Genomic DNA, 27974 nt, shown 5'->3' with positions numbered 1-27974 from the left:
GCCTGCAGCTGCCTGAGGGGGAAGGGGCCTGCCCGAGGTCACACAGACAGTGGAGACACTGGGTTCCAGCCAGCGCCCAAGCCAGCCAGCTCCCAGAAAGAAAGTGGGAGACTTTGCCCTTTTACTATTTTGCCTAAGAGTTGTTATTAAAATGTCAGTCTGGGCCGGGCGCGGTGGCTCGTGCCTGTAATTCCAGCACTTTGGGAGGCCGAGGCGGGTGGATCACCTGAGGTCAGGAGTTCGAGACCAGCCTGGCCACATGGTGAAACCTTGTCTCTACTAAAAATACCAAATTAGCTGAGCATGGTAGTAGGCGCCTGCAATCCCAGCTATTTGGGAGGCTGAGGCAGGAGAATTGCTTGAACCCGGGAGGCAGAGGTTGCAGTGAGCTGAGATCAAGCCACTGCACTCTAGCCTGGTGGACAGAGAGAGACTCTGTCAATAAATAAATAAATACATACATACATGCATACATAAATACATAAATAAAATGTTAGTCCGGAACAGAAATAGTTCTATGGCTACTGTCCAAGGTGCCTGTCACATGGAATTTCTATCCAAGGTTTATGGGAATCTGCCTGTCACTTTGTGGAGTGGAGTGCAGTGGCCGTCCAGGCTGGGGATTTTATAGGGTGCAGGGGCTTTCCTTGTGTCATGGCCACTGGACTACTCTGTCACCTGGTGACATGTCAGCTTGGGAAAGATTGGGGTCTAAAAGAATAGGGACATGTGCCCGCATCAGCTGGGGGGACACCTGGAGGACTCCAAGGAAAGGAGGGCTCCCCAGGAGGCCAAGGCTCCCTGGACACTAGATGCTGGTACAGGGCGCTTCCTGGGCCAGAGCCCTCTGCCATGCTGCTGCCTGGCATTGCCATCAGTGGAGGACTGTGCCTGGCACATAGCAGGACGTCGTGAAAAACTAACAGAATGAATGAACAGCAAGGGACTTGTTAGCAGTGGTAAAATGCTGACTACTCTCATACTTACACTACATCAGATTGGCAGGGCCTAAACCACTTCTCTGCCATCCGTTTGGATCTCGTGCACTTTCTCCAGCGGTCTTAGAGCCAACCGCAAACTCCTGTGCGGGCCATGCCACTCTGGGGAAGTGCCATCAGGATGTCTCCCAGGTGTGTTCTTCTGGGAGAAGCCAGGATTTGACAGAACCTTGTACGATTAATCCTAGGAAGGAGGCAGCGCTGTCTTGCCTGAATGGCTCAATGGCTCCTCATCCCAAACTGGGCTTCTGACGCCCAATCCAGCCTCGTCATCTCCCTAACCCACAGCCTGTGCACATCACTCTGCCCTCTGTAGAGCATGCAAGGGCCACGCCTTCTCATCCCCACCCACCTGTTCAGCTTCATCTCCCAAAATACCCCTCTACTCTCCAGCCCTGCCCATGTCTCTGTGAAGTCTTTGGGAGCCCACTGCTTGGAATTCATTGCTCCTTCCTGCCTGCTCTCAGAATATGCTGCTTTATCTCCAGTGACTCAGGCCTCCATTTGCCTCCTCCCCTGGATGCAAAGGACAGACTCTATTCACAGATGAATGGACAAATAAATAAATACATTGAAATGTGAGCTAAGAATGTCTATCTCCAGCATGGAGAAGACTAGTCTGGGAAGCCAGCAAGGGGCAGCACCTACGATTCCCCTTGTTTCTGTGCCGAAGCTACACTGAGTCCATGGGGGCTCAGCTGTGGATGAAAAGCCAAGGTCCCCTGCAGTGTGGGAGGAAGCAGCAGCAGGAACGATCTTCTCAAGGGACAACGTGGACCCCGAAAGAGTTTGTCTCTGTAAGGCTAAGGACTGGATAACTGGAGAACACCACACCAAGAGTCCAGGCGGCCAAGGAGGGCCTGGCTGTGCTGGCAAGTGGAGTTTCTGCCCGGGTCTCAGGTCCCAGGTCCCAGGTCCCAGATTCCAGGCATGCCAGCTCCAGGTGGGGGTGGCAGGCTTGTGGGCATCAGCCTCAACATGGGATTTACTGCAAAAAGGCTGATTCTTCCTTCTTAGCTACAAGTGTTCAGAGCTGGCAGGAGGCAGCAGCATTAGGGAAATACCACTGGTGGTGGTAAGCGGAAGGAGAACATACTGATCCCTCTGGAACCCGTGGAAAGGTTGGGTGGGAGAGTTTGATCAGTGGGGTTTGCAGTACTGGACCTTTGACTTCCAATGGTGGCATGGCCCAGGAAAAATGGTGTTAGGGAAATCATGAAATTCTGTAGGCTCAGTATGCAAATACCAATGGTTACTAGTTCTGTGGGCATCCAGAACCCAGCCTGGGATGTTAAAGCCTCTGCTGGGAAGGAAAAGAGAATGAAAGAAGACTGAGCTACTCCAGCAAGATTGGACGTGCTCAGTAGATGGGCAGAGAGAGGAAAAGGCAAGCAGGCTGGACACAGTCAGCCTGGGACATCGGGCCCCCAGGGACAAGGATCACAGACACACAGCCTCTGTGGTCTTATGCCCCTCCAGCTTTGGGAGTCCTCCCTGGGCTCTAGAACATCACTAGGTGGTCTATGTGGGGTACCCTTGAGTGTGTTTCAGGCAGGGTGATGGGTTGAGGTTACTATGTAGTCACAGGGAGTGCTGAGTTACATGTGCATGATAGGCAAGGCTGGGCCCTCCAGGATGAGGTCATTGACATCGTTCATGAGCTCATGTTCACTGGCCATGTGGGGGTCCAGGAGTTCACATTCACTGGCCGGACCAGCGCTTTGGAGGTGGCGGAGACGGGCCTGAAGCTGCTCCTGCTCCTTCTTGAGCTCCAGGTAGGAGTGGGAGAAGGTGTGGAAGATAGACGTGGCCGGGAAGGCCATGATGAGGATCCCGCTCAGGATGCTGCTGAGGGCCACCATCTGGCCTGGCACACTGCGGGGCACCATGTCCCCATAGCCCACCGTTGTCATGGAGATGATGGCCCACCAATAGGAGGCGGGGATGCTGGTGAACTCCAGCACCCGCCCTGACTCCTTCTCGGCCACGTAGACCAAAGGGGAGAATAGGGTGACGGCCACGGCCAGGAAGAGAAGGAGCAGGCCGAACTCACGTGTGCAGCGGCGCACAGTGAGCCCCAGCGTCTGCAGCCCCAGCGAGTGGCGGGCCAGGCGCATCACATAGAGGATGCGCAGTGCCCGCAGCACACGCAGGACCAGCCCCACCTTCTCCAGGTAGGAGCTCCCACTCGGCCTCTCGCCATCCTCCAGGGACTCCTCAGACACCGCCAGTGACACGTAGTATGGGGAGATGGCCAGGATGTCGATGATGTTCAGGGGCCCCTGGAAGAACTGACACTTGTCTTGGGCCTGGACAAACCGCAGGCAGAACTCGAGAGAGAACCAGGCCACGCACACGGTCTCCACGATGAAAATATAGTAGCACTTCCGAGAGCATTCGCCCTGCGGGGAGAAGAGGCAACAACGCGGGGTAGAGAGTGGACCCGCAACAGCGCTGGAAACTGGGGGACGACTTCATGCCCATGAGCTTTGTGCTGTAAACTTAGTTGTCCACCAGAACCTCCTTTTACACAGTGTTCCAGTTGTGGCTGGGTATACAGCAGATCGGCTAGGTCAGAGACTGTTCTTTCTGGCTTCCCTTGCCACTAGGTGTGGCCAAATGACTAAGTCCTCACCTCTGGACTGGAAACAGAAGTGATGCAAACCACTTCTGGATCTAACTCGTGCACACTCTTTTCATCCTTCGTGTGAGCCGGGACAGCACAGATGGGCCTGCAACCCAGCTAAGAAGAGAGGACTGGACCAGTGCTGCAGGCCAGGAGGGAACATCAAGGCGGGAGAATCTAGAATAAGAGTTGTCTATACTCACCCACATCCCTCACCTTGGGACTATTGCACAAGAGACAAATTTGGTTTAAAACTATTCTAGTTTGCGGTCTCTTTGTTATAGCTGCCAGCCTCTACCTTAATGACATAAGTACCTCGGGGGACCATGCAATGCTCTGCTGCTGTTACTCGAGCCACATAGCACTGTCGTGAGCAGGCAGCATGACCCCATTTGACAGCCCAGGAAGTTGGTCACAGCAGTGAAGTGACTCGCCTGAGCTCACATACTTAAGAGGTGGTACCACGGTCTCTTAGCTGCTGTTGGCTATTTTGTAACTTTGTTGTTTACCACCCCTCATTCATTTAGCCAACAGAAATGTATGGAGGGCCCACTTTGTGCCAGGCATGGTGCTAACCCCTGGGCATACTGTGACTAGACAAACAGATATCGTTTCTGATGGCTTGAAGGCTGGTGGGGCAGAGAGGGCTCCCAAATCCCCAGGACAGCCCTTGGGACGTGTAATTGCTGCCCTTGACACGCGGGATTCCAGCTCGGCAGTTCCAGCCGGGTGGGCACCATTCTGGTTTCTGTATTTTGTTCTTCCTCCCGAATAGTTCAGGGTAGTTCCACCAGCCCTTCTGCCACTCAAAGTGTGGACCTTGAGCCAAAACCATCAGCCTCCCTGAGGAGCTTGTTAGAAACAGAGCATCTCAGGCCCCACCCCATCCCACGGAATCATATTCTGCAGTTAACAAGATCTCCAGGTGACTCATGCAAATTGAAGTTTGACAGGCACTGTTCTAATGTGTGGTTCTCAACCTTGGCTGCAGGTTAGAATCACCTGGGGGTTCCTTGAAACATTCTGTTGCCTGGGCCTCCTCCCAAGATTCTAATTTAATTAATCTAGGTTTGAGCTGAGCAGTAGAATTTTCCAGAACCCCCATGGATAATTCAAATGTGGAGCCAGGGTAGAAAACGTAGCTATAAATATTTTAAACACACACACACACACACACACACACACACACACACACACACACACACACACGATACATATACTTGATGGATGAATGGATGAATGGCCGAAGCAACTTGTCTGGCATGAGGTGGGGTGGCAACCACAGTTTTCTTTGGTTACCAAGTGCTCACAGAGTGGAAAAGTGCTTCCAGTGCCCTACAGAATCATGGCCAAATGTACTGCTATGCCTGGCTGCTGGAGGAAGAGAAACAGGCTGAACCATGCCAGTCTCTATTTGCCTGTCCAGGGCAGGGTACCTTTCTGGCTGGACTTCTGTGTGGACTATTGCAGGGGTGGGAGTCAGAGGCAGCACTGCCAAAGGGTGGAATCCAGAGTGTTTCAGCCTCTTCTTTGGAAACTGAAGCTCAGAGAGGGGCAGGGGTCACTGCAAAGCCACACAGCAAGTTTTTTTTAGCAAGATTGGAGAATCAGGAACTTTCTATGCCCTGCCAGCTTTCAAGCCCTCCAGAAAGCATGTCTGCTTGTCTAGTTACAATACTCCCAGAGCCTAGCACAGTTTCAAATCCCACCTCTTCCACTTACTTGGGCAAATCACTTGTCCCTTCTGGACTTTCAGTTGTCTAAGCTCTGAAGAGCTGTCGTGATGAATGGAAATTACGCATATAAAGCCATGAACAGGACCGTGCACCTCGCAGGCACAGGATGCACTGTAGCCATTTTAACACAATCATACATTGGTCATGGACCACAGTGTGCCTGGTCAGTGTAAGGGTAGCAATACCTTCTTCCTATGGCTGGATATTACAGGAAGATGAGGGGATTCTCCAACCCACTGAGAGGTCTTCGCCACGACTACCCAGGGTTTGCTTCAGGATCCTGAAGGGCTCGGAAGATTTGGGTTCCCATTCCCCAGCCCTGCTACAAACTTGCTGTGTGACTTTGCAGCGGCCACTGGCCCTCTCTGTGCTTCAGTTTCTAATACAGAGTTTGGAACAGAATTGGTATTTCTCAAAGCTGATTTGGAAACCCCGGCACCAGAAGCCCCCAGGGTGCTTGTTGTAAATGCAGATTCTTGGGCCCTCATCACAAAATCCAAACCTTAGGGTGGGGCCCAGAAATCTACATTTGGCAACTGCCCCCATTCATTCTGAGGCACCTGGAAGGTTTTCAGGCTCCGAGCTAGGTTCTGTCTACAAGGCCTCTTTCTTTGCAGACATCCTGGGAGTTTCTCCCTAGGCTTAAAATACTCACAGCCTGGGAATAACTTCCACACTGATGACCCAATAGCTCAGGAAGGTGACTCTTGAGAGGCCGAGAAGGCTCTGCTGGGTCCTCCTGCCTGTGGGGCTGGCGTTTGGACATTCAAGCCATGCACACCGACTGCTCCCTTCCCACGGCCTGGCCCTCTGGCCACCTCTCTGGACTGCAGCAAGGGCTCTGCTCTGCTGCGTCACTGCACCTGCATCAGGCTCTGCTCTGCATCCTAAATCCAGCCTCCCAGCACTGGTCCCTCAGAAATGCCGGCATTGGGCAGGGGGTGTTTATGGAGCCTGGGCAGAGGAAATAATTCCCAGCTTAGCAAATATTCGAAGAAAAGAGAAAAGGGGGAAAGAAGGAAAGAAAAAAGTTATCCTTTCTCCCTTTGTGGAAGTTCTGTGCTTAAACTCAGAAAGTTCCAGGTCCTAGGAACCCCCTGGTCCCTGGGCACACCGGGATGGTTGGTCACTCTATTCCTGGCCCTTGTCACAGGCACAGCGAGGTGTGTTCTGGCTCTTTCCTGTAATGAAGAAGAACAAGTGTCGGCCCAGAGAAGGCCCAGGGTGTGAATGATGAAACAATACGGATGAATCCCACGGGCCTGGTGTGGAGCAAAGCAAGCTGGGTGTGTGTTTCCATTTGCAGGAAGCTCGAGATCAGACAGCCTCATCTAGGGTACACAAAGTGATCAGAACAGAGGCTGCCTCTGGGTAGTGTAAGGATGGCCTGTGAAGGGCCACAAGGGAGCTTTCTAGGGTCACGGAAATATTCTGTACTCACAGGGGAGAGGCTGACACGGGTGCATCCGCTTATTAAATTCTGCACCTAAGATTTGTGCATTTCAGTGTATGTACATTTTACCTGTAAAGCTGTAAAAGAAAAATAGTAACAAATGATACGTGATTTGAGGTGGAGAGGGGATAGAAAGAGAGAGGAAACAAGAATGGCAGAATATTGGCTGGGCACGATGGCTCACGCCTGCAATCCCAGCACTTTGGGAGGGCAAGGCAGGTGGATCACCTAAGGTCAGGAGTTCAAGACCAGCCTGATCAATGTGGTGAAACCTTGTCTCTACTAAAAATACACAAATTAGCCAGGCGTGTCATGATTACAGACACATGCCTGTAATCCCAGCTACTTGGGAGGCTGAGGCAGGAGAATCGCTTGAACCTGAGAGGTGGAGGGTGCAGTGAGCCGAGATCGCACCACTGCACTGCAGCCTGCATGATAGGTGATAGAGCGAGACTCCATCTCAAAAAAAAAAAAAGTGGCAGAATATTGACCATTGCGTGTAGCTGAGTCATGGTTTCCCAGGGGTTCCCTATACTATTCTATTGACTTTGTAAATGTCTGAAATTCTCCATAATGAAAAGTTAAAAAACAAAAATAAAGGATAATCAAAACCACAGTAAGACACAATTTGACATCCACTAGGATAGCTAGAATCATAAAGACAGACAATAGCCAAGTGTCGGTGAGATTGTGGAGAAATGGGAACCCATCACTGCTGGTGCGGATGTAAAATGGGGCAGTGGCAGTGGAAACAGTTTGGCAGGTCCTCAAAAGGTTAAACAGAGTTAACATGCAACCCAGCTGTCCTACCCCTAGGTGTATAGCTCAGACAAATGAAAACATATGTCCACACAAAAACTTGTACGCAGGCCGGGTCTGGTGGCTCATGCCTGTAATCCCAGCACTTTGGGAGGCTGAGGCGGGTGGATCACCTGGGGTCAGGAGTTTAAAAGCAGCCTGGCCAACATGGTAAAACCCCGTCTCTACTAAAAATACAAAAATTAGCCAGGCATGGTGGTGGGCGCCTGTAATCCTAGCTACTCAGGAGGCTGAGGCCGGAGAATCACTTGAACTCAGGAGGTGGAGGTTGCAGTGAGCCAAGACTGTGCCACTGCACTGCAGTCTGGGTGACAGCGTGAGATTCTGTCTCAAAAAAACAAAACAAAAACCAAAAAAAAAAAACTTGTACACAAAGTCCATGGTAATATTATTCATAATAGCCCCAAAGTAGAGACAACTTAAACATCCATAAACTGATGAGTGAATATATAATATGCGGCCTATTCACACAATGGAGTAGTAGGCAGCCATGAAAAGGAATGAAGGGCTAAATCATGCTACCACATGAATGCACCTTGAAAACACGATGCTGAGTGAAAGAAGCCAGACACAGGCACCCTATGTTGGATGATTCCATTTAAGTGAGATGTCTAGAGCAGGCAAATCCACAGAGACAGAAAGCAGAGGGGTGGGTGTCCGGGGCTGGATGGAGGAGGAAGGGAATGACGGCTTCGCAGCTCCATGATGATACTAAAGACCACCGAACTGTGCACTTTAAAAGGGCGAATGTTGTGGTATGGGAGTTACAGTCAGTCTGAGCTGGCTGCGTACTCCTGGGGGAGGCAGCAAGTGGGAGTAGTGGGGGTCCCGTAGCCTGGCCCGCACCTGTTTCACGCAGCAGCACGGCGGGTTTCCTGAGGGCAAAGCTGCTGCCCTGGGGGCCCTGCAGGTGCAGCGAGGGCCAGTTCTGGAAGCTCCATCTGGGAGGGGCTCAGGGTCCACATGACCTTGGAGGCTTCCTCGCCCTCTCTGTCCCTCCCAGCAAGTCCTGCCAGTCCCACTTTGGAACGTGGCCACCTCTCACTTTTGCTTCAGCTCCTTAGTCAGGGCTGGTCCATTCCTCAGCTCGGCATCCCTTCCTCCCCTCCCTCCTGCGGTGAGTTCACTATTTGTGCCTCTGGCCCTGGCCTGAGGCCCTGAGCTGTTTCCTCTGAGGCTCTCCTGGGGCCTGGATGTGCTGACTCACTCCTCCTCCCACTCCTTTAGCCACTTTTCTCTCCTGCCTGTGCCCTCTGCCACCCTCCCCTCCTTTACTCCGCTCCCATGGGCCTCCCCCAAGCCCCTCCTCACCATGAGCCGCAATCCCTCCTCCCCAGGTCTCCCCTCCCGCCCACTCCCAGCAGCTGTCCCCTCTTCCCAATACTGGGACACAGGGACTCTGAAAGTGTTGGAACCAATTGGACGGGGTCAGCCCCACCATGGGACCTGGCCCATGAGTCATCTAACTGAAGGCGTCTTCCCTTCTGTGAAATGGGGAAGGTGATTCTCATCCCGCAGGGCAATTGCGGGCACCGGGGAGACCTGCTCAGGGACGCTGTAGTGTAGGAGCTCCTCAAATCTACGTTGCTTGTCTTCCTCCTCAATCCTCTCCCCGCACTGCTGTCCGGTTCAGGCCCTGTAGCTGATCCACCATGGGCTCTCCCTGGCCTTCACCTTGGGCAGGTTGGATGGCTGACTTCTCTTCTAGAGCTTCCAGCAAATTCTTATTAGAAAGCAGCTGCCACTGGGCTGGGCATGGTGAGTCACGCCTGTAATCCCAGCACTTCGGGAGGCTGAAGTGGGCGGATCACTTGAGGCAAGAGAGTTTGAGACCAGCCTGGACAATGTGGGGGAAACCCTGTCTCTACTAAAAACACAAAAATTAGCTGGGCCTGGTGGAGCATGCCTGTAATCCCAGTTACTCAGGAGGCTGAGGCACGAGAATCACTTGAACCCAGGAGGTTGGAGGAGAGCCGAGACTGCACCACTGCACTCCAGCCTGGGCAACAGAGCAAGACCCTGTCTTGAAAAAAGAAAAAGCAACTGCTGCTGAGGGAGCATTACTAGCTTAGCTGCTATCAGGCAAGTTACGTAACTTCTTGAGGCTGTTTTCTGATCTGTAGAATGGGATTGCGGTGAGGATTAAATTAGGAAACAGGGAAATGACTAGCACAGGGCCAGGAGCCCAGCAAGGGTCTAAGAAGTATCCACTGACTCTGAGTCTCACAGTGGTTCTCCCTGTGCAGAGATGGCAGGCCGCCATCCCATCGTCTCTGTACTAATATCCCTTCAGCAGTCACTGAAGGAGAGACCTCCCAGTGTCCAGCACAGGTCCAGCCTGCAGGGGCCCTTCCTGAACGACTCATGAATGAGTGTGGGTGGCGGTGTCTGCGCGGGGCATTTGCAGGGGGCTGGGAGTTGGACACGCGGAGGTGGGGGGAGTGTGAGGAGGCAGAGGAAACTGTCACCTGCAGAGCATCGGGGAGGCCCCAGGCCAGGAAACAGGGAATATTGATTCTTGGCCGGGACACAGGGAGAGACACAGCTGCAGGAAAAAAACAACCAAAAGCAACAAAACTAGGATAAGAAGCATTTGCTAGAGCAATTACTAAATGCCACCGAGCACAGAGAAGCTCCAGAGAGCAGGCCAGTTCTTTAGGAAGCTGATTCATGGTCCGAGAAAGGGACAGAGGAGGAGGCAGGAGCTGGCTCTTGCGCAGGGCCTCTTACTAAAGGGTGAGGAGGCAGGGAGGTGGACATGGCAGCCCAGAAGGTGAGCTGCATCCTGGGGAGGGGGGCCCAAGAGTCCCAGCTGGTCTTTTAAGAATCTCTTTCTGTGGGCTGGTCGCAGTGGCTCATACCCGTAATCCCAGCACTTTGGCTGAGGCTAGTGGATCACCTGAGGTCAGGAGTTCGAGACCAGCCTGGCCAAAATGGCAAAACCCCGTCTCTACTAAAAGTACAAAAATTAGCTGGGCATGGTGGCGGGCGCCTGTAGTTCCAGCTACTCTGGAGGCTGAGGCAAGAGAATCACTTGAACTCAGGAGGCGGAGGTTGCGGTAAGCAACCTGCACTCCCGTCTGAAAAAAAAAAAAAAAAAAGCCGGGCGTGGTGGCGGGTGTCTGTAGCCCCAGCTACTTGGGAGGCTGAGGAGGCAGGAGAGTGGTGTGAACCTGGGAGGCAGAGCTTGCAGTGAACTGAGATCGCGCCTCTGCACTCCAGCCTGGGTGACAGAGCGAGACTCCGTCTCAAAACAAACAAACAAATAAACAAACAAACCACTCTCTGTGCCTTCCTTCCCCAGCCCTCCACCTTAGTAAGACGCTGAAATGTCTACAGTCTAGGATGAGAAGGAAGGCGAGAACCGAAGAGCCCACGTGGTTCTGCTCCCTAACCCCACCATGGTTCTGCAGAGATATCACTAAGGGCGCTTTACTCGGTTGCCATAGGGTGTACATGTCCCTTTGACAATATCCCTGAAAGCCCCAGGCAATGCTGTGGGGCAGGAGTAGCACCTAAGATGGGAGGAGAACCGTGGGAAGGCCGGCAGGAGTAGTCTTGAGCATGGTGAGTTCCCTACTTCTCCTACCGAGTCTCCAGCCAGAGCAAGCCCTCAGAAAAGACACGCTGAAAGCCAGAGCAGAGGAGGAATGAGGGCAGGCACTGGAAGGGGATGGAGAGGACATTTGAGTCACCGGCCCCTGACTCGGCCATTGCGATTCAGGTTGGAGGGAGCCAGGGACGGAGGCTGGTGAGCAGAGCAGCAGAGCAGGTGCAGAGGTGTGAGCCCAGCCCCAAGGGGGAGCAAAACAACAAGCGTCCACTCTGTGCTGGTGCCTGATATACAGGTTTTCATTCAGTCCTCAGCACCGCCCTCTGAATAGTGTTATGATTGTCCTCTTTGATGGGTGAGGAAATAGAGGCACAGAGAAAGAAAAGGACTTGTCTGAGGGCAGAGCCAGGGAGTAGGAGAGCTGGGACTCAACCCGGGACGAGCAAACTGAAGATGCTGGCCCTTTCCATGTCCTGATACTATCTGCAGTGGCTGGGATGTCTTAGTAGCAGTAAAGAGGAAGAAAAATGGTCCTGGCCAGTGGTGTTCAGGCTGCCCCGGAGGGAGGTAAAAGGCAGAGCTGCCTGGCCAGGTCTGAGGTCACGTAGAGAGGGCACGAGGGATGAATGGCAGGGAGGACAATGAAGGCAGAGGGAAAGAAAGAACCTGGAAAACTGCAGCAAACAGACAAGGACAGGAGGCTGCAGGTGCCCAGGGCTGGAAGGACGCTAGGGACCAGTCAGCCGTAAAATGACAAGTCCAGACCATCATTTTACCAGCAAGAGTTTGAGGTCCAGGGGCGGATGTGACCTGCCCTGGATCTCCCAGTGCATTCAAGCGAGAGTCGGGGTCAGGCGGGGTGGCCCAAGCTTGTAATCTCAGCACTTTGGGAGGCAGAGGCGGGTGGATCACCTGAGGTCAGGAGTTCGAGACCAGACTGGGCAACATGGCGAAACCCCATCTCTACTAAAAATACAAAAATTAGCTAGGGATGGTGTTGCGTGCCTGTAATCCCAGCTACTTGGGAGGCTGAGGCAGGAAAATCGCTTGAACCTGGGAGGTGGAGGTTGCAGTGAGCTGAGATCGCACCACTGCACTCCAGCCTGGGTGACAAGAGCAAAACTCCATCTCAAAAAAAAAAAAAAAAAAAAAAAACAAAAAACGAGGGTCAGGACTAGATCTTGAATCCTGCCTATTGAAAGGGATCTGTGTGGCAGCCGTGGGAACAGAATCCCGGCTTCATGTCTCAAACTCATCTTGTTCCTTGGAGGTGGGGGTCGGTCTTTGGAGTGTGTCTGTCTATCTTCAGCTATCAACGTGGAGTAGGCCATCAGTGCTGGATGGATAAACCAATAGTGGCATATACATACAGTGGAATAGTATTCTGCCATGAAGAGGAACGAAGGTCTGACACATGGCACAGTGTGCATGGACCTTGAAGACATGATGCTGGAGCAGGAAGCCAGTCACAGAAGACCACACCTGGCATGGTTCCATTTCTATGAAATGTCCAGAATAGGCTAATTCGTGGAGATAGAAAGCAGATGGGTGGTTGCCAGGGGCTGGCGGGAGAGGGAGGAGGAGAGACTGTCTAGCTGGGACAGGATTTTCTTCTGGAGTGCTGAGAAAAAGTTTTGGAACTAGATAGAGGTGGTGGTGGCTGCAGAAGATCGTGATTGTACTAAATGCCACTAAATTGTTTCCTTTAAGGTGCTCGATTTCATGTTTTGTAAATGTCAACGCAGAAAAATGGAGCAGGGGGCTGGGGTGCGGTGGCTCATGCCTGTAATCCCAACACTTTGGGAGGCTGAGGTGGGAGAATCACTGGAGCTCAGGAGTTTGAGACCAGCCTGGCCAACGTGGTGAAACCCATCTCTACAAAATATACAAAAATTAGCCGGGCGTGATAATGCCTGCCTGTGGTTCCAGCTACTCAGGAGGCTGAGGCGGGAGGATCGCTTGAACCTGCGAGGCAGAGGCTGCAGTGAGCTGAGATTGTGCCACTGTACTCCAGCCTGGGTGACAGAGTGAAACCCTGTCCAAAAAAAAAAAAAAAAGGTATGAGCAGGGCTGCTCAGAATCTAAGCTCCAAGGAAGTAAGAAATTTGTCTTCTCTCCAGCACCCAGAAGAATGGGCTTTAGTAGGCAGTCAATGACTGTTAAGGAAGGTAAAGGATGAATGTTTGGTCTCCTGTTAACTACTACTGAATGAATGAATGAATGAATGATGATCAGTATGACGGACGTTCGCTGAGCACCTCTGAGTGTTGGCACTGTCCCAGCTGCTTTATGCACCACATGATCCCTTGAGGGAAGCGCTTAGAGCACCCTCATTTCACAGAGGAGGAAACTGAGGCTCAAGGAGATTAAGCGACTTTCCCAAGATCACTGGGTTAGTCACGGGTGAGGCCAAGGTTGAAACCCAGGGCGTCTGGCCTTTGCACCATCTTGCTGGCCTGAGAGCTGTTTCACAAAGTCTGGCTGCCTCAGAAGCACAAAATGCCCCTGAGGCTGAAGTTCTAGACTACAGGTGAAGTGGCCCAGAATTGAAAGTTAGGACTGGGCACGGTGGCTCATGCCTATAATCCTGGCACTTTGAGAGGCCAAGGCAGGCAGATCGCTTGAACTCAGGAGTTTGAGACCAGCCTGGGCAACATGGGGAAATCCTGTCTTTACAAAAAATACAAAAAATTAGCTCGGTGTGGTGACGCACACCTGTAGTCCCAGCTACTTGGGGGACTGAGGTAGGAGGATCACTTGAGCCCAGGAGATGGAGGCTGCAGTTAGCTACCAAGATCGTGCGACTGCACACTAGCCTGGGTGACAAAGTTAGACTCTGTCTCAAATTTTTTTTTTTTTTTTTTTTTTGAGATGGAGTCTCGCTCTGTCGCCCAGGCTGGAGTGCAGTGGCCGGATCTCAGCTCATTGCAAGCTCCTCCTCCCGGGTTTACGCCATTCTCCTGCCTCAGCCTCCCGAGTAGCTGGGACCACAGGCGCCTGCCACCACGCCCGGCTAGTTTTTTGTATTTTTAGTAGAGACGGGGTTTCACTGTGTCAGCCAGGATGGTCTCGATCTCCTGACCTCGTGATCCGCCCGTCTCGGCCTCCCAAAGTGCTGGGATTACAGGCTTGAGCCACTGCGCCCGGCCTCTGTCTCAAATTTAAAAAAAGAAAGAGAGAAAGAGAGAGAAGGAAAGAAGGAAAGAAAAAGAAAAGGAAGGAAGGAAGAAAGAAAACAAAGGAAAGGAAAGGAAAGAAAGATGGTATCAGTGTTGTGTAGTCATAGGGGGTTGGATTTTAGAGCCAATCAGAGGTGAGTTCAAATCTTAGCTCTGCCACTTACTGTGAGCTTCAGAAAGTGATAAAACCTCTCTGAGCCTCAGTTTCCCATCTGTAAAATGGGGGTGGAAGTGGTATTCACTTCCCCACGCTGCCACATGGATGAAATCAGTCCACGGTGTGAAATGCCAACCTCATGAATGGCACTTAGGAAACATTGGTTCTTTCATCCTTTTGGGGAAGAATCCCCCAGGGAAATCCAGAACTTTAAAATCTGGTGCCCCTTAGAAGAGCTCAGGCGCTGGCTTGGTCCTTCCTGTCTACACTGCCTCTTCCCTTCTCCAATGTAATTTTTTTTGAGATGGAGGTTTTCTCTTGTTGCCCAGGCTGGAGTGCAGTAGCACAGTCTTGGCTCACTGCAACCTCTGCCTGAGGGTTCAAGCGATTTTCTTGCGTCAGCCTCCCAAGTAGCTGGGATTACAGGTGCACGCCACCACACCCGGCTAATGTTTTTTGTGTGTTTTAGTAGAGATGGAGTTTCATCATGTTGGCCAGGCTGGTCTCAAACTCCTGACCTCAGGTGATCCACCCACCTCGGCCTCCCAGACTGCTGGGCTTACAGGCGTGAGCCGCTGCACCCAGACTCCATTGTAATTTGCAATCCCTGGCACAGACCTTTACCCCACTATCAGGTTTACTGCAAGGGATGTTGCTATGAGAAGGTAGAAAAATGGAAAACTGTTTACAGCAAATGTCCGTCCATTGTTTCTGTTTCTGATGGAGGAGTTCTGTGGGTTATAGCCCTGGGTCTGTTCCCCCACCCTGCCATTGTGACATTTCATGTGCGTGGATGCTATCAGGGTCAATTTGCAGGACACTGGCCCCACACCCAACGGGCACTGCCTGACCCAGAAGCAGCCGGTCCCTCTCAGACTGACATTCCCTGAGGGCAAATAAGGAACACAAAGCACGTGTGGCCATCGTCCTTTTACGTAAATGTAAGGTCACCGTCTTGGGAGAACAAAGACTGTGTCGTCCTCAGCCTCCCTGCTCTCTGAATTATTATCTAAACAGGAACACGGACACTCTCCCGGCAGCACCTCAGCCTGTCTCTGGGCACACACACAAAGGCGCTTTCACTCAGGAGAAAGCGTAAAGATACTGTGGCTGGGCCCGGGCATAAATCTCTCTTGTCCCAGGAGGAGACGTGGCTGCCTGATCCTCGGCTGAAGCTTTGGACTGCGCAGGTCTGCAGGCCCACCTCTCCCCTCTAATTTGATTTCCCTAGTCACTGTTAAGCTGGGCCTGGGCTCATACCCTTCGTCATTTTCAAAGCATTGGATTTTGAAAAGATCTTGGCCCTCTGCACAACCGAAATCCTGGCTCCTACACAATTTCTCCCCTCTCTGGAAATCTCTAAGAGGGAACAGGTTTGTGGGCATCCAGGGGCCTTTCTTTATTAATTGGAATCAGGGCACCCTTAAGAAATGGGGTAGGGAGGTCACTTGTTTTATCTTAATCTTTGTACTGCAGAGGCCACACATAAATATTTCTGTGAACAAGCAGGCGCTGAAATCACATGCTTTCATGCTGTAGAATGAAAAAATGCCTATGATTGGCATTATCGTCTTCTCCATGGGAAAACAAGCTGTTTAGAGGCCCAAGTATTTTGTGGGGTTTTTTTAGGGTCAAACTTTTGTAGGTTGGACAAGACACATTTTATTCAACCCATATTTACTGGGATCCTACTGTGTGTGAGGCATGGGCTGGTTCTCCATTTAAGTCCTTTCTATCTGGCAAGTTCTCTGATCCCGGTGTCTTGCCCTGGGACATATCTTTAAGCGAAGAGAACTTAGGTGAGCTGGCAACTGTTATGAGCCACATAGAGCAAGCACCATCTTACGTATGTGTTTAGTTTCTCTCTCTGTTGATTACAAGGTAAGCTCCAAACGTCAGGATGATGGGCAGCCGCGGGGAGCTCGGTGCTGGGGAGGAGTGATGTTTTACATCAGGAAACAATCTAGTTCTCTGAAGCTTTCCAATAACCCTCTCAACCAAATGCTAGGTTCTTACTTTGCTTCTCAGACCATCTGGCTCCCGGTTGGAGGGAGGGTGTCTTGGGGTCTCCTGTAACTCCCTGGAAAGGGGATGAAGGTGTGGGCAAGCAGCACTTTTTGCTCTGGCCTCCTGGGGCGGGGTGACTTACAGATCAGCTCACCTGTGAGTTTCCCATCCAGTGAGACTGGCCCAGACACTGAGCACTGCAGGGAAACTGAGGCCCGGGGACCTTTGCATCCTTGGTGTCCTTACTGTGGAGATCCGAGGAAAATAACTGGCCCGTGCCTCAGTTTCCTCATCTGAAAATGGAGTGGGGATGCCCAGGAGAATGTTAGCTCAAGAAGGCGGGGATTTCATGTTTTTGACCTGGTCTAGGGCTTAGCACAGAGTGCTGCTCAGTAAACACATGTTGAGTTCACTGGGTGAGTAAACCTTGGTGGTGACATTACCCATTTCACAGAGGGGGAGACAGGCTCAGAGGGGAGGTGGAGTGATTCGCCTGTAGTCACAGAGTCGGGAGAGCCTGGAGAGGTGACGCTGGGTCTGTGTGGCCCACTGAGTCCATGCGTGGCTGAGGGCCACAGAATGACTTTCACGGTGAGCCGTAGGCACTTTTGCCTTTGTAGGACTCCAAAAAAAAAAAGAAAGAAAAAGAAAAATTGTCTTTTATCACTGATGGTCTAATAATGAATATAATCCACGTTGGATAATATTCATTTTTTTTTCTTCTTATTTTAAGACCTGAAGACATTTTCGTGGGCCCCTAAAAGACACCTCTGCCCGGTCACCCTGCGGGATGGAGCCATGGGCCCCATCAGAGGCCACTCACCTGGTCCTCCTCGGCCCTGAGGTCGGGCATGGTGCTGACGCACAGGCTGACGGCGGTGGTGGCCACGAAGAGGATGGAGAGGCAAGCGAAGACCTTCCCGGGCAGCCCGGACTGCGGGTTTTCCACCATCTCGCGCAGTCGGTTCATGCAGAGGCCCCAGCGCGAGGAGTGCGAGGCAGGGCGGCGGGTCTCCCTCTGCTGCCGCAGAACCTCCTCCCTGTGCAGCTTGGCCAGCTCCTCCAGCTCCTCCAGCTTCCTCAGCAGCTTCCGCAAGCAGCACCTCTCCAGGTGGGCCTCCTCGATGCCCCAGTAGGCCAGCTCCTCCTGGAAGGACAGCGCGCACATCTCCTGCAGCAGCACCAGCTTCCCGGCCGCCAGGAAGCTCACGATCACCCCGAAGGCGCTGGGGCTCCTGTCGAAGAAGAACTCCTGGCTGTCCTCGTCGTAATCATCGCAGAGCTGCGCGATCTCCTCGTAGCTCCGACAGAGCCTGAGTTTGCTCAGGCGGCTCAGCGGGAACTGGTCCAGCGTGCTCCAGGGGAGGCGATACCTCCTGCCCCCCACGTTGATCAGGATCTCCTTCTTCAGGTCCACCGGGGAGGCGTCCAGGACGCCCACCTTCCGCACCCTGCGGTAGTAAAGGCCCTTGATGGACGGCATCTTCACCGGGCTGGACAGGAGCTGACTCCAAGGGCTGTGGGAACCATAGTGGTGGTGTCTGGGATGCAGGCCCCGGTCTCCGGAAGGCATGGGCATTGCTGAAGATCGCAAGGCAAGGAAGTGCTGGGTTTACCAGTCTGACACCCAAGGGACAAAGAGCAAGAAAGAGGAAGGGAAATCAGTCTTGGGGCAAAGAGTCCTGGATGTTGCGACTACAGATGTTCTTACATGTGCTTTCCTGCAACCGCATCTGCATGGCTTGTTCTTTTAACCTTTAGCTCAACACATATTTATTGGGCACCTACTGTGTGCTTGGGATACATCAGTGAACAAAACCCTTCCCTGGTGGAACATCTACTGGTATCGCAGAAGACTGTCTCCAGAACAGACGTTGCATGGATGGGGACTGAATTGCATGGATGAGTAACTCAGTCCTGAGCTGGACAAATCAGAGCAGTGCCACTTCTGGGCTCTGTGGTCTCAGGTATGTGGCTATATCTCTCTGATCTCAGCATCATTCATTCAAACGACAAGACTCATACTAATCTTGCAAGGTACAGTTGGTAAAAATAGAGCTTAAGAGTGTAGGCTCTCAAGTTCACTGGCAGGGCCGAATCCCTTATGGACTGCCAGCACAGGTGGGTTACTCAGTGTCTCTGAGTCCTTTGCTTTATCTGTGTGATGGGGGCAGTTTGAGTACCCACACTGTAGGGCATGGCAAGGGTTATATGCAGTAACATACAAGAAAGTGTGTATTAATAACACTTCTAGATGCTTCTGACATGCCTGGCTTCCCCTAACTCACCTCAACAACCTCATGAAGTAGACATAAGATCTCCACTTTATAGACAAGGAGGCTGATGCACGGAAGGCTTGCGTGTCTTGCCTACAGTTTAGCAAGCACCTGACATCAGGAAGTTCAGCGAGGGTCTGTTATTAAAGGCTGGAACAGACCAGGAATGTGACTGTCCTTAGCACAGCATCAAAGCATCTAGGTCTCAGGAGGAACTCCACCAGTCTCACTTAATCACTCTTGGTTGCTTCCTCATTTGGGGAGGCCTTTGCTAAGGGGACAGAGGAGCATGGCATACTTGCAATCACAGTACTCCTCCATGTTCATTGTGCGCTTGCCTTAGCCATCCTTGCTGTGTGATCTCCAGCCAGTTACTCCCCCTCTCTAGGGCCATGGTCTTTTATCTGCAGAATGAAGGAGGCCTCCAGGCACAGTGGTTCATGCCTGTAATCCCAGCACTTTGGGAGGCCGAGGCAGGTGGATCATCTGAGGTCAGGAGTTTGAGACCAGCCTGGCCAATGAAACCCCATCTCTACTAAAAATACAAAAATGAGCCAAACATGGTGGCATGTGCCTATAGTCCCAGCTACTCGGGAGGCTGAGGCAAGAGAACGGCTTGAACCTGGAAGGTGGAGGCTGCAGTAAGCCGAGATTGCGCCATTGCACTCCAGCCTGGGCAACAGAGCGATACTCTGTCTCAAAAAGAAAAAAAAAAAAAAAGAAGGGGCCTCTAATGCTCTCTCCATTTCAGACCTATATGAGATGCTTGACTTAATGTGAGTGTTTTAGATTTAGCCAATTCACATATTTAAAGTCCTTTCCATAATATTTCTAACCTTCAGATCCTGCAACCATTTCTTATGCCATTCATTCTAGCCAGAGCCATTTCCAAAGCATCTATAAGCTTACATTTTCAGATGCACTCCACTCCAATCAAGAGAGAAACTCGGCAGCTGAATGGAAATCAAAGTTCCTCTCAATTTCAGAGCCAGTTGGATTCTGGTGGATAGTGGAGAGTGAATTGCAGCCTATTTCACACTCTTGCTCCCCACACAACATTCTGTTGTTCTGAGTGCATTACTTTGCTCACAGGGGACGGCCAGAGGAGGATGAGGAGCCTGCAGAGAGAAGAGTATTTTGAAATCCGGGGAGCCCTTTGCCAGCTTCCTCATTTTCCCAGTGCAAAAACCAAGACCCAGCGAGGGGAAGTAACTTGTCCAAGGTCACACAGCAAATCCAAATCCAACCCAGCACTCTGTCCTCCAGCCTGGGGCTCCTTCCAGAACCTGCAAACTGCCCTTTCTGCATTCACTGAATAAACCCAATTTTGCAATCTACGGCTCTCCAAACAGCTGGCAAGCAGCTCCTTCTGGAGCACGGGAAAGGAATTCACTGAAAACAGCACTTTTGCCAAGGATGTTTAACAGCATCAACCTCCCCCCGGCCCCCGCCCGCCCTGCAGCAAGCATTAACTCTTCCCGTCAAGTTTCACTCACCCTCTTGTCTCAGGGAGTCAGTTTCCAGCTGTTTCTCTGCCAAGCAAGGGGAGCCCACGTCTTGGTGCCCAGGGAAGGGACAGGTTTGTGGTGGAGCTGAAGGGGAAGAAAAATAATTCCCAAAACAGCAGTTTCTGGCAGAGTTAGTTTCCAATCTTTCTTCCCGTGCCACCTCCAGAAACCAGAAGTTCATTCATTCTGCATCTCTCTCTCCAGCAGCTGCAGGAGAGCCCTGGGGGATTGAGGTGGGATTGTTTTAAAGGACCCAGAAGTCCCTTTCCTTATGAGAGATGAGGGTCTGGGGGTTCTTGCTGGGAGGGAGCCAGGGCAGCTGTTCTGGTTGAGCAGCGGACTCTGCACTTCAAGTCCCACAGGGACAGCCAGTGTGGTCCTGCAAGAGAAGCCAGTGTGTGTGTTGGGGGGGGGGTTGGGGGGTGGAATGGGAAGGGCTTAGAAATAATCTCTCCATCAGCCAGCAGCAGGAAGGAGCAGCAGCCGCTGCCACTCTGCCAACCGCCTAGGAGGCAAGGGGAGCTGTCCTCCCTCCCCTGGCATGGAGGAGCACAACTCGGGAGGGGCAGAGGGCAACTTGGGGCCGGAGGCATCTGCAGCTACCTGTCTCCAGCCACCCTAGAGGCTCTTGGGGTATGCTGATGATGGTGACAGGCTCAAGTTGAAGCTGCAGAAGGAACTTTTTGCGGCTTTTAACCAGCCCAGGCCTGGGACAGGTTCAGACAGAAGCCCAGGCTCTGAGCCCTGGGTGGGAGTCAAGGGGGCCGTGTTACAGAACAGGGCTAGGAAGAGGTGTGAGCTTGGAATTCACGCACACGCCTGGATCCTGGCTCCTATGTGAAAGGCTGGGTGACCTTGGGCAGGTGAGTTACTGCTTCTGAGCCTCAAATGTCTTGTCTTTAAAACACAGGAATTAGAGAGAGGGTTCAGGGAAGATCAGAACCGTAAGTGCAAGCTCCTGTGCTGGTTGACTGGTTGGCTGGGTGAAAAGGAAGAGGCATCGGTCCAGGGCCTGGGTGTGGACTTGGACTCTGCACTGCCTGGCTGTGTGTCCTTGGTCAGTCACTTCACCTCTCTGGGCCTTAGGTTTCTCAGTCAAATGAGGACAGTGAAACCAGTGATGGCTGCAATTGCAAAACCAGCATCTTGTAGGTGCTCACTATACGTTGACTGTTCTTCATTTTCTTGAGAGGTTCTGAAGCCCAGGCTCTTGGCTTCTGAATGTAAGTTATCTTCACTGCATTTGATAGTTGAGGCCCTGAAGGTCTGAGAAGAGGTTTGCTTAAGGTCATCTTGCTGGTTATAACCATCACTTAGGCCGGGTGTGGTGGCTAACAGCTGTAATCCCAGCACTTTGGAGGCAGAGGCGGGCAGATCACAACGTCAGGAGTTTGAGACCAGCCTGGCCAACATAGTGAAACCCTGTCTGTACTAAAAATACAAAAATTAGTTGGGTGTGGTGGTGGGTGCCTGTAATCCCAGCTACTAGGGAGGGTGAGGCAGGAGAACTGCTTGAACCCGGGAGGCAGAGCTTGCAGTGAGCTGAGGTCGCACCACTGCACTCCAGCCTGGGTGACAAAGTGAGACTCTGTCTCAAAAAAACAAAAAGAAAAACGATCACTTAACAGACCCTTGAGTTTTGATGTGAGGATCCAGGAGTGTGAGAGATTAGAGGGTGAGCCTTCCACAGCTGCCTGCAAGGGGATGACAGGTGCTGCTGGCCTAGGTGGGCTCTCTGTGGACTTGGCAATGGGAACAAATCCAGGCAGAGCAGAGAACTGACTGAATGGAGGTCTGTCTGGTGCTGTGGTTTTCAAATGGTATTGCTTGAATCCTAAGGACTCTGCAGAAATGATTGAGGGGCCTGGCCTGGGGCAGTGACAACGGGGAGGACAAAAGGATGAACCCCTGGGCCTGCTACCTCAACCATGGCAACTGCACTGATCTGTTTCCATAAGACTATAAGTGTAACCCCAATAAAGGCTGTGACCCAGTGTGGTCCAGCGTCCACACAGAGCCACTCAGAGAGATCCCAGAGCACCTGCCAGTAGCGGAGAAGCTTCCCTCCTTCCTCGGACTCCCCTGTTCCTCAGACCCCACAGCTGCTCCAATGGTGCTCTTAGAAGAGACTTCAGAATTGTCTTTCCAGCTCATGGTCCTCCCCCTACCCCAGCTGTCTCCCCACCTCTCTCAGCTGTGTCTTATTTGTCTGGATTTAGCCTGTCTGGTTAAATCTCCCCTAACTTACCCCCTTCCTCTCAGTTCTCTCTGGATCCTGAGTATACGGGTTCAAATCAAGAATTTATCAATTCCCTGCTGGGTGACCTTGAGCAAATTTCTTAACCTCTCTATGCCTTAATATTTTTTTGTCTGTGACCTGAAGATGATGGCACCTATCAATTTGCTGTGAATTTTGAACAAATCAATTTACATTGACAAGGCTCTTAGAAGACGGCCTGTCACAAAAGTGAGTCCTGTTCAAATGCTTGCTATTATTATGAGTATCGTCTTTTTTGTTTGTTCGTTTGTTTGTTTGTTTTGAGATGGAGTCTCACTGTATTGCCCAGGCTGGAGTGCAGTGGCGAGATCTTCGTTCACTGGAGCCGCCGTCTCTGGGTTCAAGCAATTCTTGATCCTCAGCCTCCTGAGTAGCTGGGATTACAGGCATCTGCCACCATACCCAGCTACTTTTTGTGTTTGTAGTAGAAACAGGGTTTCCCCATGTTGGCCAGGCTGGTCTTGATTTCCTGGCCTCAAGTGATCCACCCGCCTCTGCCTCCCAAAGTGCTGGGATTACAGGTGTGAGCCACCGCGCCCGGCCATGATTATCATCTTAGCAATTTCTTTCCAAAATTACACAAGAAAGATTTAGTGTAAATACGGCAGTCTGCTGTTCAAAAACTTTTCTAAAAGAAGGCTTGATTTACTGACCTAGTGCAGGTCCCTCATTTTGAACCCTCCAAGTCAGTGGATGGCACTGCCAGGCTCAGTGTGGACTTGCAGTCCATTGCTCTTTCCACACTTTGGCGCCTTCTGTCAATATGGTCACTTTTCCCAGGTCGTGGGACCTTTCCCTCAGCCTGGTGTTCAGCCCCGTCAGCCCCTTCCCCAGGGCATCCACTCAGCCTTTCTTCAGGTCTTTGTGAAGTCCCAGTCACCTTTTGGCTTAGTGCTACTGTCTTCTTGTCCCTAGTGTCCCTCCCCAGTATGGACACTTGACCTCAGCTAATCAGGGCCAGTAACACATCTCCCATCCTCTTGGCATCCTGGAAGTCTGGAACTCGAGGCATACATAGAAATGCCCAACCCAGATGTCTTCTGTCACATTTTTCTGATCAAGGGATGAGTCACAGTGACCACACGTGAATTTCTTATGGCTGCGGTAACAACCCCGATGTAGAAGCTTTAAATAATGCAAATTTGGCTGGGTGCAGTGGTTTCTGCCTGTAATCCCAGCACTTAGGGAGGCCGAGGTAGGTAGATCACGAGGTCAGGAGATCGAGACCATCCTGGCCAACATGGTGAAACCCCATCTCTACCAAAAATACAAAAATTAGCTGGGTGTGGCGGTGCGTGCCTGTAATCCCAGCTACTTGGGAGGCTGAGGCAGGAGAATCGCACGAATCTAGGAGGTGGATGCTGCAGTGAGCTGAGATCATGCCACTGCATTCCAGCCTGGTGACAGAGTTAGACTCTCTCTCAAAAAAAAAGAAAAAAGAAAAAAAAAATTACAGTTCTGGAGACCAGAAGTCTAAAAGGGGTCTTATAGTGATTAAGTCAAGGTGTTGGTAGGACTGAGATTTTTCTGGAGGTTCTAGAGGAGAATGTGTTGCCATACCCTCTCCAGCTCCTAGAGGCCTCTTGCATCCCTTGGCTTGTGGCCCCTTCTCCATCTTCAAAGCCTGCAGTTACATCACTATGACCTCTGCTTCTGTGCTGTCATCTCCATTTCTGACTCTCCTCCTCCTCTTTCCCTTGTAAGGACACTGTGATTACATTGAACCCCCTGGATAATTTGGGATTGTCTTCCAGCCTTAAGATTTTTAATCACAACTACAAAGTCCCTTTTGCCATGCAAAGGAACTTATTTCCATATTTACAGGTTGCACGGGCATCTTTGCAGGGTTGGGGGTAGGCGGCATTAGTCTGCCTATCACAGATGGTATTTATATACGGTACACCTCCTCCTGGCCCCAGCCAATCAGATAGGACCAATATTTTTTTGTCCAATCAGACAAAGGAAGGACACCTACCCTAAGAGTGCTTCACCCATAGGCTGAGATGAACCAATCAAATTTACTCTCTCTCTTTCCTGAGAATTTGGACCCAAAGACATGGAGACTTTGGCATGGGTAGTGGGTGCTGGCCCTGTAAGATCATCTAGCAGTGGGGCTGGTGGCTGCACTGGGCTATGGGTGAGGAGGAGTAGCAGAGGAAGCCACAGGAAGAAGAGTTCCTATGGACCTAGAGTTAGTTTCTGTAAAGCCCATAGAACTCGGCCCTGTTCTACCTAACAGGTCAACCATCATCATCATCATCATCAAAATTAGACTGAGCACATCTCTCTGTACTGTTTTGGTAGAAGGAGGACCCCAAGCCCCCAAATTGGTGGATGTGATCACATCTAGCTTTTACCTTCTTAGATGTCACCAAGGCCTGGCTCTTTCTTGAAGTGTCCTTCAGAAGAGGGGGTTGTCTTTGTCCCACAAAATGGAGCAAGAAAAGGGGCAGCCCTGTGAGAGGCAGAATATTGACCTCCAAAAGATATCTATGTCCCAGTTCCTGAAGTTGCACGTGTGTTACTTGACATGGCGAAGGGGAATTAAGGTTGCAGTTGGAATTAAGGGTGCTCATCAGCTGATCTTAAGTAGTGAGAGTATCCTGAATTTACCAGGTGGGCCCAATGTTTTCATGGGCCCTTAAATGTGGAAGAGGGAGGCAGAAAAGAGAAGAGGGTGAGAGAGTGATGTGAGGAAGCACTCAATCAGATACTGCTGGCTTTGAAGATGGAGGAAGGGGCCATGAGCCAGGGAATGCAGGTGACCTCTAAAAGCTGGAAAAGACAATGAATAAATTCTCCCGTGGAGCCTCCAGGAAAGAACATGGCCCTGCAGATACCTGGATTTTAGCGCCGTAAGACTCACTTTAGACTTCTGGCCTCCAGAACTGTAAGATATTAAATTTGCATTATTTTAAGCCACTAAGTGTATGGCTTTTGTTATAGCAGCCATAGCTAATTAATACTGCCCTGCCTGAAGGAGGGGATAGGCCAGTCACAAACCATCAGGGATATTTGCAATTTGCTGAGGACAAGGCCCTACCTTGTCTATCTGGCCAGGCCACCCAGCACCTGCTTGCAGAAGTTAGGATCCCTCCCTCCACGGGACAAATATTGACTGAGCATCTACTGTCACGGCTGTGTTGCTCACTGGCTGTGTGACCTCAGGCAAGTCACTTTTCCCCTCTGTGCCTCAGTACAGTGGAGGTCACGACAGTCCTCGCCTCTCAGGGTTATTGTGAGGAGCAAATGAACGCACACACGTAAGGCTTTCATTTCAGTGTCTGGCACACGCACATGCTCAGTAAGTGTTAGCCATTATTATTTTCATCATCTTCACTGTTATCTATTATTACAGGGGCTGAAAGTCTCCTGATAACAGCATGAGAGGAGCTGGAGTCAGTGAAATCCCTGGCTGCCATGAGCATGCAGAGGAGCTTTGTAACACCTGCGTGATGTTAATTGATAATAGCTGGTTTTCTGGGGGAAAAAAGTTTCTGATATGTGGTGGTTGCCAGTTGCTGTGGCATAAGTACCCCTGCCATGGCCAATGTCAAGCTAACAACAGCATCATTGAAGAGGGAGTTGGGAAGAGAAGCTAAGGATCGGCTCTTGCAAGCCTGTGCCTGTGGCCCCCAGTACATCACTGTGACTGTTGCTCCCCAGGAAGGTCAGGGAAGGCTCCTAAAGGTAGAACCCCTGGTTAATCAAACCTTGAGGAGTGAGTAGCAGCTAGCAAGGTGGAGAAGTGGGTTCTGGCAGAAGGGGCAGGTTGGGTCAAGACAGATGGGCTGGAGAACACCATGCTTCTGGAAGTCTGAAACGGATTCAGCAGGACCAGAGAGTTGGACATGAAGTGGCAAGTACCAAGAAGGAGGGCAGAGAGGCAGGAGGGCATCAGAAAATGAAAGGCTTTCTCTATTTTGCTGAGGAGGCTGGCCTTTATGTGGTGGGAATAGGCATGGGGAACCACTAGTGAATTTATAGCTGTGGTTCTCTACGCTGGAACATTCTAGAATCACCTGGGGAGCTTAAAAAAAATCTCCAATGACTGGGCCACATGTTAATTAACTCAGTCAGAACCTCAGGGGTTAAGGCCTCACTTATAGGGTTGCTTTGAAGTCTCTTTGGGATTCTGCCGTGCAGCCAGCGTTGGGGACAGGTAGCTTTAAATTAGGAGGATGATGATCAGATAGGCATTTTCAAGAGCTCATTTGAGCTGCTCAGATATTGCTGGAGGCAGTGTAAATGGGTGCAGTCCTTTTAAAGGGCAATTTGGTGTGATTGATCAAAATAAGAAATGCAGACCTCCTCTGACCTGCAGTCACAGGTCTAGGGATTTATTTTGCAGCTCTACTTGCTCATGTGTGCGAAGACGTGTATAACATTACGGTGTTGTTTGTGATTGTGGTGGGTTGGAAATGACCAAAATGTCCCTCATTAAGGGACTGGCTAAATAAATGATGGTCATAAAGGCAAGAGAAAACTCTGCAGCTATTCAAAAGAATCAGGAGAATCTATATACACACCGCCGTCAAGGCCCAGCAAGACACACAGAGCAAGCTGCAGGACAGACCTCACTGCATGCACCAGCCTGCATCAAAATAGACAAGGGTAGTGAGTGAGTTTATTTGATTTCTGAAAAAATGGTTAAGAAAGTAGAAATGGTGGTTGCCTCTGGAAAGGGAAACTGAGGGGCTTGGGAGAGGAGGTGAAAGGGAAATTTCTTTTTCTCTCTATGTATCATTTTATGTGGCTTAAGTGAAATTAAAAGTCATCCTGAGAAGGAGATAGCCTGGAAGAAAGAGATTATGTATCAGGCCAGCCTGGAGGTGATGTGAGTGTAAATAAGGGCCCATCTGTGCGGCTAGAGGGTTGGGAGGGTGGGAGAGGAACTGGAATAAACAGGAGGAAGGTAGAGAAGGTGCCGAGTAGGTAGCAGCAGCTGGGGGGCCCTGACCTGCCCTCAGCTGTTTCAGCTTTGGTTACATCACATCAGGGGAAATTATGCTGGAGTACAGTGGTGAAATATTGGCTCACCACAACCTCTGCCTCCCAGGTTCAAGTGGTTCTCCTGTCTCAGCCTCCCAAGTAGCTGGGATTACAAGTGTGTGCCACCATGCCTGGCTAATTTTTGTATTTTTAGCAGAGATGGGGTTTCACCATGTTGGTCAGGCTGGTCTCGAACTCCTGACCTCAGGTGATCCACCTGCCTCAGCCTCCCAGAGTGCTGGGATTACAGGCATGAGCCACCATGCCTGGCATACATCAGGGGCAATTGATTCCTGCTCAAGGCCTCAGACTCCACTGGAGTAACATGAGCGCAGTCCTCAGGCCCCCAGGATCATTCAGAATGGACTCATTGGGGAAACTAAGCTCAGTAA

At 51.2% G+C, this 27974-nt stretch overlaps 1 protein-coding gene across 1 annotated transcript; it reads right to left on the bottom strand.

Annotated features, from left to right (window-relative positions):
* Positions 1 to 1537: 1537 nt before the first annotated feature.
* KCNG4 (potassium voltage-gated channel modifier subfamily G member 4) lies at positions 1538 to 20173 on the bottom strand. Its single transcript, XM_021932225.2, has 3 exons — positions 19714 to 20173; positions 17352 to 18148; positions 1538 to 3400 (listed from the first exon to the last, which is right to left on the bottom strand). The coding sequence occupies exons 2-3, from the start codon at positions 18105 to 18107 to the stop codon at positions 2597 to 2599; spliced, it is 1560 nt and encodes a 519-aa protein (XP_021787917.2). The 5' UTR covers positions 18108 to 18148; positions 19714 to 20173; the 3' UTR covers positions 1538 to 2596.
* Between the last annotated feature and the right edge of the window lie 7801 nt (positions 20174 to 27974).

The sequence above is a fragment of the Papio anubis genome, chromosome 18 (assembly GCF_008728515.1).
Source record: "Papio anubis isolate 15944 chromosome 18, Panubis1.0, whole genome shotgun sequence".
NCBI lineage: Eukaryota > Metazoa > Chordata > Mammalia > Primates > Cercopithecidae > Papio > Papio anubis.
Note: the sequence above shows the minus strand (reverse complement) of the source record. Positions and strands in the feature narration are given on the sequence as shown.